Raw genomic sequence first — 13,361 nt, 5'->3', positions numbered from 1 at the left:
TTCTTGCAACAAACGAAGAAAATATGTCACAGAGACGAGCTGAAGTTATACAGAGGATGAAGGAAAAAATTGAGAGCAAATACTTGGACGACGAATAGTTTATCGGTGTTTTTTGTTAAATTATCGTGTGTTTTTAGGACTATCATGTGTTATTTGGTCAATGTGTTTTTTTTGTAATGTTTTTTTTTAAAGTTTGTATGATATTTTTAATTTACTATTTAATGAAATTATGTTTTATTAATCTGTATGTTTTTTATAGATATACGACAAAAATAAAAAAATAAAACAAATTAGAAATATATGAAGTAAATAAAAAAAAAATTAGAATAATAGAAATTAAAAACATCCAAAAAAATAAAAATAAAATAGTAGGTGTTATCTCATGTTATTTAACGTTGTCCATTTACATCTTAGATGTTATAATATCAAATTGTGACTAAGATAATGATGTTTACATATATTAACATGATATTTGTCCATGTCTAATAGTCTTAAAAATTAATTTGATTTACAAAAAAAAAAAATGAAAAGTAAAATAACAATATATGAATAATTTGAAATCCGGGGTCAGCATATATCCACTAAAATTATTGTCGCTTTTTAGCTAATTGGAATATCTGAGATGCTACTCGCACAACTGTAATAAGAAGCTTCATCTAAATTTCTCGTGATCGTGCGTTGTCAATCGGATCAGTGTGATTAGGGTTTTCATTCCATAAATTATAGTCAAATTTCACTTCAATCCGCAACTTCTACAAATGTCGAATTCAATTCTGACAGCCACAATTAACATCATATGACTCTCTGTTTCACATTTTAAATACCTAGGCGGCACTTCCGTTTTCCACACATTCCCTACTCAATTCATTTTCTCATCGATCACTCCGCCAACATTCATCTTGTTCCAGGTTAGATTTCTTTCTTAATTACCAATTTCATCATCGCATCTGTTGTAATTTATCGTTAATTTAGGTTAAACAGTTACGGGTTTCACTTAAGTTGTCGTAATGTTTGATGATTTAGCATTTTAAAGCTTGATTTTTTTTTGTTTGTTGAATTTCATCCCCGGTTTGCAGGAACTACCCTCGTTTGTGATTCGATGTTCCAGATCTCAGGTCATTATGGGTTTTTGAGTTCCTGATTTGTTTCTGATAAATCAGATCTTGCTTTTGTTTTTGTTTTTTTCTTCTGTTCTACTAATAGCGGTGATCGGAATCGAATTTCTGCTAAAAATGAGTGACGTTACGGAAGTCAAACCCTTGATTTCACAATCATCATCTTCAAACCTTCCCGATTTCAAAAAATCCGTGAAGCTCAAGTATGTAAAATTAGGGTATCACTATCTGATAACCCATGGAATGTATCTGTTCTTATCTCCTCTTGTTGTCATTCTCGCTGCTCAATTGTCGACATTTTCTCTCGAAGATGTTCACGTTCTTTGGGATCATCTCCGATTCAATCTCATATCAGTCGTCGTATGCTCCACCCTTTTAGTCTTTCTATCAACTCTCTACTTCCTAACTCGCCCTCGCCCAGTTTACCTTGTAAACTTCTCATGCTACAAACCCGAAGAAGATCGAAAATGCACAAGACAAAAATTCCTTCAATGTTCGACATCAACAGGTACGTTCACAGATCAAAGTCTCGAGTTTCAAAAAAAAATCCTCGAAAGATCCGGTCTTGGCGAATCAACTTACCTACCTGAAGCTGTTCTTCGAATCCCCCCAAATCCATGCATGGAAGAAGCGAGAAAAGAAGCAGAACTTGTAATGTTCGGCGCCATTGACGAACTCCTAGCGAAAACAGGTATCAAACCAAAAGACATCGGGATTTTAGTAGTTAACTGTAGTCTCTTCAATCCTACCCCTTCTTTAACTTCAATGATCGTCAACCATTACAAACTTCGAGGCAACATTTTAAGCTTCAATCTCGGCGGAATGGGATGTTCAGCTGGTTTAATCGCTATTGATTTAGCCAAAGATCTTCTCCAAGTAAACCCTAATTCATACGCGCTAGTCATGAGCATGGAAAACATCACCTTAAATTGGTACTTCGGAAACGAAAGATCAATGCTTGTTTCCAATTGCTTATTCCGCATGGGAGGAGCTGCGATTCTCTTATCCAACAAATCATCCGACAAAAAAACCTCAAAATATCAACTCGTACACACAGTAAGAACACACAAAGGCTCAGACGACAAATGTTTCTCATGCGTAACACAATTGGAAGACCCAATTGGGAAAATCGGAGTTTCATTATCAAAAGATTTAATGGGAGTTGCAGGAGACGCATTAAAAACCAACATCACAACATTAGGTCCTTTAGTGTTACCAATGTCTGAACAATTACTTTTTTTTGCAACTTTGGTTGGAAAAAAAGTTTTGAGGATGAAGATTAAACCATATATTCCTGATTTTAAACTTGCGTTTGAACATTTTTGTATTCATGCGGGTGGAAGAGCTGTTCTTGATGAAATAGAGAAGAATTTGCAGCTTTCTGATTGGCATATGGAGCCTTCAAGAATGACATTAAATAGATTTGGGAATACTTCAAGTAGTTCACCATGGTATGAATTAGCTTATTCAGAAGCAAAAGGAAGGATTAAAAAAGGTGATAGAGCATGGCAGATTGCGTTTGGATCAGGGTTTAAGTGTAATAGTGCTGTTTGGAAAGCTTTGAAGACAATCAATCCTTCAAAAGAAAAGAATTTGAATCCTTGGATTGATGAGATTCATCAGTTTCCTGTTCATGTTCCTAAGTTTTCTGCTTTATAAGATGGATTCAATCTTCCTTTTTTTTTTTTTTTTTTTTTTTTTTTTTTTTTTTTAAAAGTTATTATTCATGGGGTTTTCTTGATGTTTGAGTTAGGGGGGTGATGATTTTTATTTATTTGTTGTACTGGATAACATTTTTTTTTCATGGATGCTATATTTTTTTGATGACTTTTGTTGTGATTCATAGTTTTGAATGTGATTTTGTTTGGAACTTGTTTAATTATATTTATCTCAGTAGACCCTTTACTCTCTGTAGCTAAAATTAGGCATAGGGTGTCTTAATTATTCGTAGTAGGTTAGATGATTATAACAGGAGGTATGAATTTATTAAAGTGTAGAGAAATGATTTCAATTCTTAATTACAAATATCTAGCAAACATATATTTTTTTTTAAAAATATATGTTTGTTAATCAACTGTCTGATAAATTATTCCATAATAAAATACAAGTAGCTTCGTAACAATGAAATGTAAGTAGTTTTTTTGTTCCAAATCTATAAAAGGTTATAGTATTTTAAACGGACCTTATAAAAAGTTTAAAATGTCACAATTTAATATTGGGCCATAAGGTTCAATATGTTTATTTGTTTTTAAATTTTGAAGCCCAATAGTATTGGACTATAATCGATTACGACGATAAATATACACCTCTATAGTGTTCAGTTGTTCACATTCAAAAGACTATGCTCCATTTCAAATAATGCAAATTATATATAAGGTTATTATAACCTTTTTTTTTTTTTTTTTAATCAACACTCAAATTAAAATACTAATGAGATTACTTGATTTTCAATATTGTATCAGTTATATCCTTTTAATAATTCCATTTCAAATAATGCAAATTATATATAAGGTTATTATAACCTTTTTTTTTAATCAACACTCAAATTAAAATACTAATGAGATTACTTGATTTTCAATATTGTATCAGTTATATCCTTTTAATAATTTAAACCAAATTAATTAACTTATATGGTTAAGTTATAATTTATTTGCAAAAGATTTTAACATCATGAAAAGTTGTAATTTAGTGAGAAATTGAGTTTAAAACCTCAACCAGAAATAGAGTTTCCAATGTGAGGTTAATTTTTATTATTATTATTTTTTTTGCTAAATTCTTTTTCTATATTATGCATAGTTTAGTTTGCATCCACCGGTAATATATATATATATATATATATATATATATATATATATATATATATATATATATATATATATATATATATATATATATAGTGTAAATGAGTCATGCTAGTCAGGATCGACTCGTTAAAAGCTCGACTCGAGATCGAATTAAACAAGTCTGATCCGAGCTCGAGCCTAAATACAAGGCTCATTTACTAAATGAGCTTTAAGCCGAACCTTAATTAATGAGCTCAAAGAGTAGTAGGCCAGTTGGCTTTAAAAGGCTAAAAAATGTATCTGAGGTTAAGATCATATGGCTTTTGAAGGAATCCTGATTTGCACGCCTAGATTCAAGAAAGAACATTATCACACTATTTTGGATAACTATCACAAAAGCCACTACATTTTAGTTTTTTTTTTCTTTTCAATTTTAAGACCCAAAATATAATGTTACCAAGAAATGTCACATACATTATGTTATCTATGTTTCTAGATCATCAAAGATTGTCATACCAGCTGACAACCAGGTGATTGAGCAAATGATCAACATTAAAACAAATTGGTAAACAAAGTGTCTTAATGAGACAAAGAATATATATATATATATATATATATATATATATATATATATATATATATATATATATATATATATATATATAACGTAACGTCAAAATCGAATTTTTATATAAACTTAGTGATTTTTTTGTGGAATTTACATAAAAATCATCTTAAAACAAATGAAATTAAAATATATTGTTATTTTATATACTTATAAGTATATAGTATCTTAAAATAAAAGTTGATCATTAGTTTTTTTTTTTTTTTAAACGACAAATTAACTAACCTATTCCTAAATAACCATCTATATCTCCATCGAAACTTGAACATATAACCTTTCATATGAGAGAGTCACTCCTTATCGTTAGACCATTGACCTTTTGATAGTTGATCGTTACTTAACTACAAATAATGACAATGATTAATTTTTATTTTAAACATATTTTGATTTCGTTTATTTTTAGACCAATTTTCTTTTCCTTGAAACATACCAAAGAGAGCGCCTTTGGCTACCAAGTTTGATAAAATATAACAGTTAAATTAAAATCCAAAAAACAAAATTATTAGTTAATGCAAATTAGAAGTACAAGTATATGTATATAGATTTCTTTTTTAAAGTATATGCACCAAACTCCAGAAAGCATTGTGATTGATTTCATTTTTTATAATGTTATATAATCTAATTGATATGTTGAAAGTGAATACAGGTGATTAAAAAAATCAAAAATTTGCAATTATCTCTTATTTATTCCACTTTTTGGATGATTTGGAAAATCCCGAAATGAGGTGGTGTATCGGAATAAAAGGTGCCCAGTTTTGTTTCTTACGAGCATTTCAACATTTAATTTGATTAAATCTAGATCCAAGTTTAGCTTAATCGATTGGTGTTTATGATATATATATATATATATATATATAAAACTTTTTTTTTGTAGTCCAACTTGAACACCTTGTTTATTGCTAAAGTTTTTAGAAAATTGAAATAAACAAAGAAAATCCAGGTCAACAACCCGACCCAAACAACACCAAAAATTATTTACCTTTTTGTTTTGTATTTGGTGGTTACATGATAGGAAAAATAGCATGAATTTGGGTAGTTAATTCAGAACTTATGCGTGACGATGACCTTTAAATACTCCTACCGATTTATTTTTCTTATTACGATTAAATATGCATTGTCGATGTTGGTTTTTTTGTTATTGTTGTTGTTGTTTTTGCTGTTGTCATATTGATATATATTATGCTTTTTAGGTTTATTAAGCTTCTATGAATTCTATTATGTAACATCCAAATTTATTTAGCCAGATCAAGAATGATGTTTCAAGGAAGATAGAATTCTTGCAAATTGCAATCATGGTTTCATCCAATGCACGTAATTTTCTTTGCCCTTTACAATCCATCATTTTTTTTGTGGTCTTACAGTCATACATTCCAAAAAAGTTCTCATATCTTTTTTCTAAAAAGAAATTTTTTATTTATATCCTTCTAAACTTTAAATATTACTTTTATATTCTTGTAAAAATCAAAATTACTTTTATATCCTTATCAAATTATAAAATTTATATTTATATCCAAACTTAAATGTTAATTTGAATTATATCAATCTAATATTAAAAAACTTATTTAAACTTTAAAAATTTATTAAGTTTCCCAAAATACCCTTCCCAAGTTAAATCCTAAATTAAAGATTAGGCTAGGTATCTTGTATTTCCGTATATCATCTTTGCCGTACATTAAACATCTCTACATTCACTCTCATTTGTAAATGCGGTTTTGTAGCTCTATGCAAGTGGTGTGTGTTGATATATTATGTGTTTTTTTCAACATGAAATTCATGAATTGATATGGGGTTTTGTTATATAGGAATAAGTAATATATGTAAGTCGTAAGATCTCTAGATTTGTAGTTTCCCATTGAGTTGGTGTCGAGGAACTCTGAAATTTGATTGTCTGATAACCACAATGAAAAAAAAAAGACATTTAATGAAATTGAAGGTAAACATAATGTATAATCCATCTTGCTGGTAAAAACTTACTCAATCATAGGGTAGTGAACACTTATCTCCCATCTCGGTGTATCATCATCATCATCCATCAAAAACGCTGAGAAGAAACTCTTTGTTTGCGAACCAAATAATTGAATGCAGAACAACAATTAATCAATACATAAACCAGAACTGATATAAAGAATTGATACACCTGTTTGCGATCGAGAAGAATATAACGAGTTTAGTCGACAATTTAAGCATACATACGACGAGGAATAAATGGCGGCAACAAGTAAACGGCGTGCAGGAACCTTTGTAATATTTAATTAGGTTTAATGTAAATTAATTTGGTTTAATGCTAATCTTAAATAAGGAAGGGTATTTTAGTACAATCACATGAAATTCTGATTTCTTGATAACTTTTTTTTATATTAAATTAATTTAAGCCTAATAAAATTATGAGTTTGGATATGGAGGTGTATTTTATAATTTGATAAGGATATAGAAGTAATTTTGATTTTAACAAGGATATAGAAGTAATATTTAAAGTTTAGAAGGACATAAATGAAATTTTCAGTTAAAAAAATGCATCATTTGTTTATCGTTATGATTTTTGTTCAAAATAATACATGGTTTCATCTTCTTGTCCCTATTAAATGAAAATAATTTTTTCCATGTAATTCTCTCATACATTATGTTATATGTCGTTTTATCGTAATTTTGAGATATTTATTTTCTACTTGTCATTTACTTCATTTTTATTTTTCAATATATCATTAATTTACTTTCTATAAATTAAACATGTCATAATGACTATATTAGTTTTAAATTTCAATTTTAAATAAATTTACAGTTGAAACCTTTGTATTTAACATTTTGTTATAATTAACACGTTTAATACATGAGTTTCACTACTAAACACATAACTTTAATTTATTTTTTTTGCATGTTTTAAAAAAAAATCATAATTTTATTTATTTCAAATTTCAAATTCAAATAAGCTTACCGTTTAATCATTTGTGTTTAACATTTTGTTTTAATCAAACCGTGTATTATACGGGTCTCACAACTAGTTGATATATTATAAGATATATTTATATAGTTTTTAACATATAGTGTTTCTTTTAACATTATTCGTATTAAAAGGTGTTATTATTATTTTATTATTTTAAAATCAGTTAAAAACTATTTATATACAACGTTAAAACTATGAAAATTTTTTAAACAAATTGTAAAAATATCTCTACAATTTGTTATTTAATTGGTTTTAGCCTTTCAATGAATTTTTTTATAGTTGTTTTTATTGATATTTTTCTTTTAAATTAGTTTTGATATCTCTACCTAACATCGATAGAACTTGTTAAGTCATTATAGTTTGATTATATCGTCCTATTTTTTAATCCTTTTATTCATTTAATATGGATCCATCAAAACAACCCCGCCCCATCCCGCCATCTTCGCCCAAAAACCATCCATACAAGCATACAATTATATATATACTAGGCGAATACTCGCGCGTTGCACAGAAGCATCTATATAGCTTAAATCTTTACAAATATTTGATTTTTTAAATATAACAATAATGTTATTGCTAAATTTGATATAATAATTCGTGTACTAAGTTAATATAATATATTGATTATTTTGAATTATATTATAATATATACATCTATTAAAACTACATAATCTTAATCTTTTAAATAACCTCTACCCACGGGTTACTCATGAATAAAATTAAATATAATACATGGTTTAATGTTATTTAAAGTTGTTATTGCTAATTAATTTTTTAAAATTTATTTGCTTAATGTTTTAATTTCTATCATTGTAATTATTTAAAACATAAAACAATTTTTTTTTGGTTTTAAAGGTAACAATATAATAATTTATATAGAGTTATTTTTAACTATTATTATTTTAAGTTATTTTAAGCTACTTATTTAAAAACTTTTAACGATTATAAAAATATTTTTAGGAAATATTTTAGTTAAATTGGTATTACAATTTAGTTTTTGTATTTAGCACTGTTGAAATTTATATTGAAGTTGACCCAGTAATGTTATATTTAAATTAACAATTTAAGTATTTTGTCCAAACTGTTCAAAAGTTGTAGCTTTAAACTGATAATGGTTTACATACAATAACATATTAAATCTAATAAATTAAGTATAATATGTTAAAAGTTAAAGACAAAACTTTATAAGTAGAAGTAAAAATATTTTTTTAATATTGAAATTTAGTTTATTTATGATTACATTTTAGGTTTGATACTTATTTAATCTTATTAACCAACTTATAATTATTATTAGAAAAACACTACAATTTATCACTTTTAACTATTTACTAAATATTCTTTGGGTTGTTTAAGTTGAACTAAAATTTTTATTTAACTTGATTGTGTAAGGTTATATTTAAATTAACAATTTAAGTATTTTATACAAATTGTTCAAAAGTTGTAGTTTTAAAATGATACTGGTTTACATACAACAACATATTAGACCTAATAAATTAAGTATAGTATGTTAAAAGTTAAAAACATAACTTTATAAATAGAAAAAATATATTCTTTTAATATTGAAATTTACTTTATATATTTAAACTTTAGGTTTGTTATTTATTTAACCTTATTAACCAACTTATAATCATTATTAGAAAGAAATTGAAAAGTCATGGGAGTTTCAAATGAATGTGGTGAAAGAAAAAATGAATGAGAGTTTCAAATTAATGTGGTGAAAGGAAAAATGCTTCATTTATAAGTATACTAGGCGAATGCCCGCGCGTTGCGCAGAAACACCTATATAGTTGATGTCTTTACAAATATATGTTTTTTTTAAATATAACAATAACGTTGTTGTTAAATTTGATATAATAATTTGTATATACTAAATTGATATAATATATTGATTATATTTGAATTATATGATAATATATACATTTATGTTTAAATGACTTCTACCCGCGAGTTATACATGAATAAAATTAAATATAATATATGATTTGATGTTATTTATAGTTGTTTTTATTGTTAATTAATTTTTTTAAAATTTATTTGCTTAATGTTTTAATTTCTATCATTATAATTATTTAAAACATCAAACATTGTTTTTTATTTTAAAGGCAACAATATAATCATTTATATAGAGTTGTTTTTAACTATTGTTATTGTAAGTTATTTTAAGCTACTTATTTGAAAACTTTTAACGATTATTAGAACATATTTAAGAAATATTTTAGTTAAATTGAGATTACAATTTAGTTGTTGCTTTTATCACTAGAATTTATCACTTTTAACTATTTACAAAATATTCTTTAGTTTTTTAAATGAAACTGAAATTTATATTTGAGTTAACATTGTAATGCACATAAACACCTATATAGTTGAAGCCTTTACAAATTTATATTTTTTAAATATAACACTAACATTGTTTTTAAATTTGATATAATAATTTGTATATTAATTTGATATAATATATTGATTATTTTGAATTATATGATAATATATACATCTATTATAACGTCATAATCTTAATCACTTGAATGACTTCTACTCGCGAGTTACACATCAATAAAATTAAATATTATATATTGTTTAATATTATTTATAGTTGTTGTTATTGTTAACTAATTTTTTAAAATTTATTTGCTTAATGTTTTAATTTTTATCATTATAATTATTTAAAACATCAAACATTATTTTTTTTATTTTAAAGGTAACAGTATAATCATTTATATAGAGTTATTTTTAACTATTGTTATTATAAGTTATTTTAAGCTACTTATTTGAAAATTTTTAACGATTATAAAAATATATTTCGGAAATATTTTCTTTAAACTGATATTACAATTTAGTTTTTGCATTTATCACTATAATTTATCACTTTTAACTATTTATAAAATATTATTTGGTTTTTTTAGTGGAACTGAAATTTATATTTAAGTTGACACTGTAATGTTATATTTAAATTAACAAATTAAGTATTTTGTCCAAATTGTTCAAAAGTTGTAGCTTTAAACTAATAATAGTTTACATGCAACAACATTTTAAATCTAATAAATTAAGTATAATATGTTAAAATTTAAAGACATAACTTTATAAATAGAAGTAAAGATATTATTTTAAAATTGAAATTTAGTCTATTTATGATTACACTTTAGGTTTGATATTTATTTAGCCTTATTAACCAACTTACAATCATTATTAGAAAGACACTACAATTTATCACTTTTAACTATTTAAAAAATAGTTTTTGGGTTGTTTAAGTTAAATAAAATTTATATTTAAGTTGAGCCTATAATGTTATATTTTAATTAATAATTTAAGTATTTTATACAAATTGTTCAAAACTTATACATTTAAAATGATAATGGTTTACATCCAACAATATATTAAAACTAATAAATTAAGTATAATATGTTAAAAGTTAAAAAAACATAATTTTATAAGTATAAGTAAAGATATTATTTTAATATTGAAATGTAGTTTATATATGATTACACTTTAGATTTGATATTTATTTAACCTAATTACCAAATTATAATTATTATTATAAAGAAATTGAAAAGTCATGGGAGTTTCAAATGAATGTGTTGAAAGGAAAAAAGAATGGGGGTTTCAAATGCATGAGATTCAAGAAAAAATGCTAGCTTTATAAGTATGTATGATAATGATAATGATAATGATATATATATATATATATATATATATATATATATATATATATATATATAGAGAGAGAGAGAGAGAGAGGTAAGTTCAATTAAGAAAATAAAAAAGATTGTGAATAAGGAAATCATATATATATATATATATATATATATATATATATATATATATATATATATATATATATAGGTAAAGGTTCAAATGAGAACCAAAAAAAGGTTAAGAACCGTAAGAACCTCTAATTTTAGATGTTTATAAAGGGTTTAGGGTTTAGGATGTTTATAAAGGGTTTAAGGTTACCTTAAACCCTTTATAAACATCTAAAGTTAGAGGTTCTTACGGTTCTTAACCTTTTTTGGTTCTCATTTGAACCACTCCCTATATATATATATATATATATATATATATATATATATATATATATATATATATATATATATATATATACTAATAAAAGAGTACTCCTTTTACCAAGTGTCATAATATTAGAACTCCTAATTAATATGATTCCACTTGTCATTCTATTAATTCTCTATTTTAAATTTATTAAACCTTCTAATTAATGCAATGTTATTTGTCAATCTATTTATTCTTTATTTTAAATTTAAATTTTAAATTTTATATTATTGTTTTCATTAGTTCACAAATAAAAAGAGTATAATATATATGATAAATTAATTCCACATATTTATTTGAATCAATAATTATAATTTTACATAACTAATAAAAAAATCTCTTAATTAATAATGTATTTAAAATTTTATATAAAATAATTGATTAATAATCTCTATACTAATAAAAGAGTAGTCCTTTTGCCAAGTGTCATAATATTAGAACTCCTAATTAATATAATGCCACTTGTCATTCTATTAATTCTCTATTTTAAATTCATTAAACCTACTAATTAATGTGATGTTATTTGTCAATCTATTTATTCTTTATTTTAAATTTTAAATTTTATATTATTGTTTTCATTAGTTCACAAATAAAAAGAGTCTAATATATATGATAAATTAATTCCACATATTTATTTGAATCAATAATTATAATTTTACATAACTAATAAAAAATCTCTTAATTAATAATGTATTTAAAATTTTATATAAAATAATTTATTAATAATTTTGAAATTTTTACTATGAATATTTAATTAATTTTGTAACCGTGGTTTCCACTGGTTATAAACTAGTATATATATATATATATATATATATATATATATATATATATATATATATATATATATATATATAGTTAGGATCAAATGTGAATCATAAATAGTGTATGAATGTATGGCCAAATTCTATCAATTGGATTAAAGAAATGGAATGGATGTGATTTTGGATACATTGTATTAACATGTGATGTCACTTACTAGATAATTGCACTTCATTATTTATAGTAGTAAATTTGACATTTTATTAAGAAAGACAATTATATATTAGCTATATTGTAGGCAACTAAGTGAAATTAGTTAAAAAGTAAAATCAAATCAAATAAAAAGTTAATACAAATGATAATATAATATGACAATGGGAATCTAACGTTTTTTTGGAAAGATAATGTGATATTTTTTAAAGAAATATTAATAAGAAATTTTTGAAGAATATAGTGTTCTAACTTTCACTTTAACTTGATTTTAAGAAGTAAGGACCCAGAATAAGTCGAACATACCAACAAATCAAATATTCTTTTAGAATTTAGGATAAATAACCTGTTTAACTTAACAACCAATCAAATATTCTTCTAGAATTTATAATTAATAAATGATTTAAGATGTTTCATTTTGTATACAACTGAAGAATTCTTGAAGAATTGAAGTGTTTTACCTATAACACCACAAATATTTTATACAAATGAAGTAATTCTTGAAGAATATATAGTTTTCTAATTCTACAACACCATTTTTTATACAAAAATTATTAAAGAATATAATGCCCAAAAAAAATTTGTGTTTCCGCTTTAATCATCGTCACAAACCACAAGCATGAACGACTCTAATTCTTGAAGAATTCAATCATTCTTAAAGAATATTTGAATTATACAATGCCTAAAACTTTTTGTGTTTCATCTTTATTTGATCAATATTGATTACCAACTGCATCACCATCATCTCATGACATCTACCTACATAAAAACACACCATCAAGACTTCAACATCACAAACTGCCACTTTCAGCCTTTGTAATTCTTTAAGAATCAAAATTCTTTCTTTAATAATAAGAATTCTTTCTTTAAGAATCAAACAT

At 24.7% G+C, this 13,361-nt stretch overlaps 1 protein-coding gene across 1 annotated transcript; it reads left to right on the top strand.

Moving 5' to 3' along the window:
- The first annotated feature begins 596 nt into the window (after positions 1-596).
- On the top strand, positions 597-2,997 carry LOC145057452 (3-ketoacyl-CoA synthase 11-like). Its single transcript, XM_079005296.1, has 2 exons — positions 597-908; positions 1,077-2,997. Exon 2 carries the CDS (start codon positions 1,233-1,235, stop codon positions 2,772-2,774), a length of 1,542 nt encoding a protein of 513 aa, XP_078861422.1. The 5' UTR covers positions 597-908; positions 1,077-1,232; the 3' UTR covers positions 2,775-2,997.
- Positions 2,998-13,361: the final 10,364 nt, after the last annotated feature.

This window comes from Lactuca serriola, chromosome 6 (genome assembly GCF_051521515.1).
Source record: "Lactuca serriola cultivar US96UC23 chromosome 6, Lser_US96UC23_V15, whole genome shotgun sequence".
NCBI lineage: Eukaryota > Viridiplantae > Streptophyta > Magnoliopsida > Asterales > Asteraceae > Lactuca > Lactuca serriola.
Note: the sequence above shows the minus strand (reverse complement) of the source record. Positions and strands in the feature narration are given on the sequence as shown.

Excerpts from the sequence above, each read along its gene's own strand:
- LOC145057452 (XM_079005296.1), top strand. The coding sequence starts at position 1,233 with ATGAGTGACGTTACGGAAGTCAAACCCTTGATTTCACAATCATCATCT.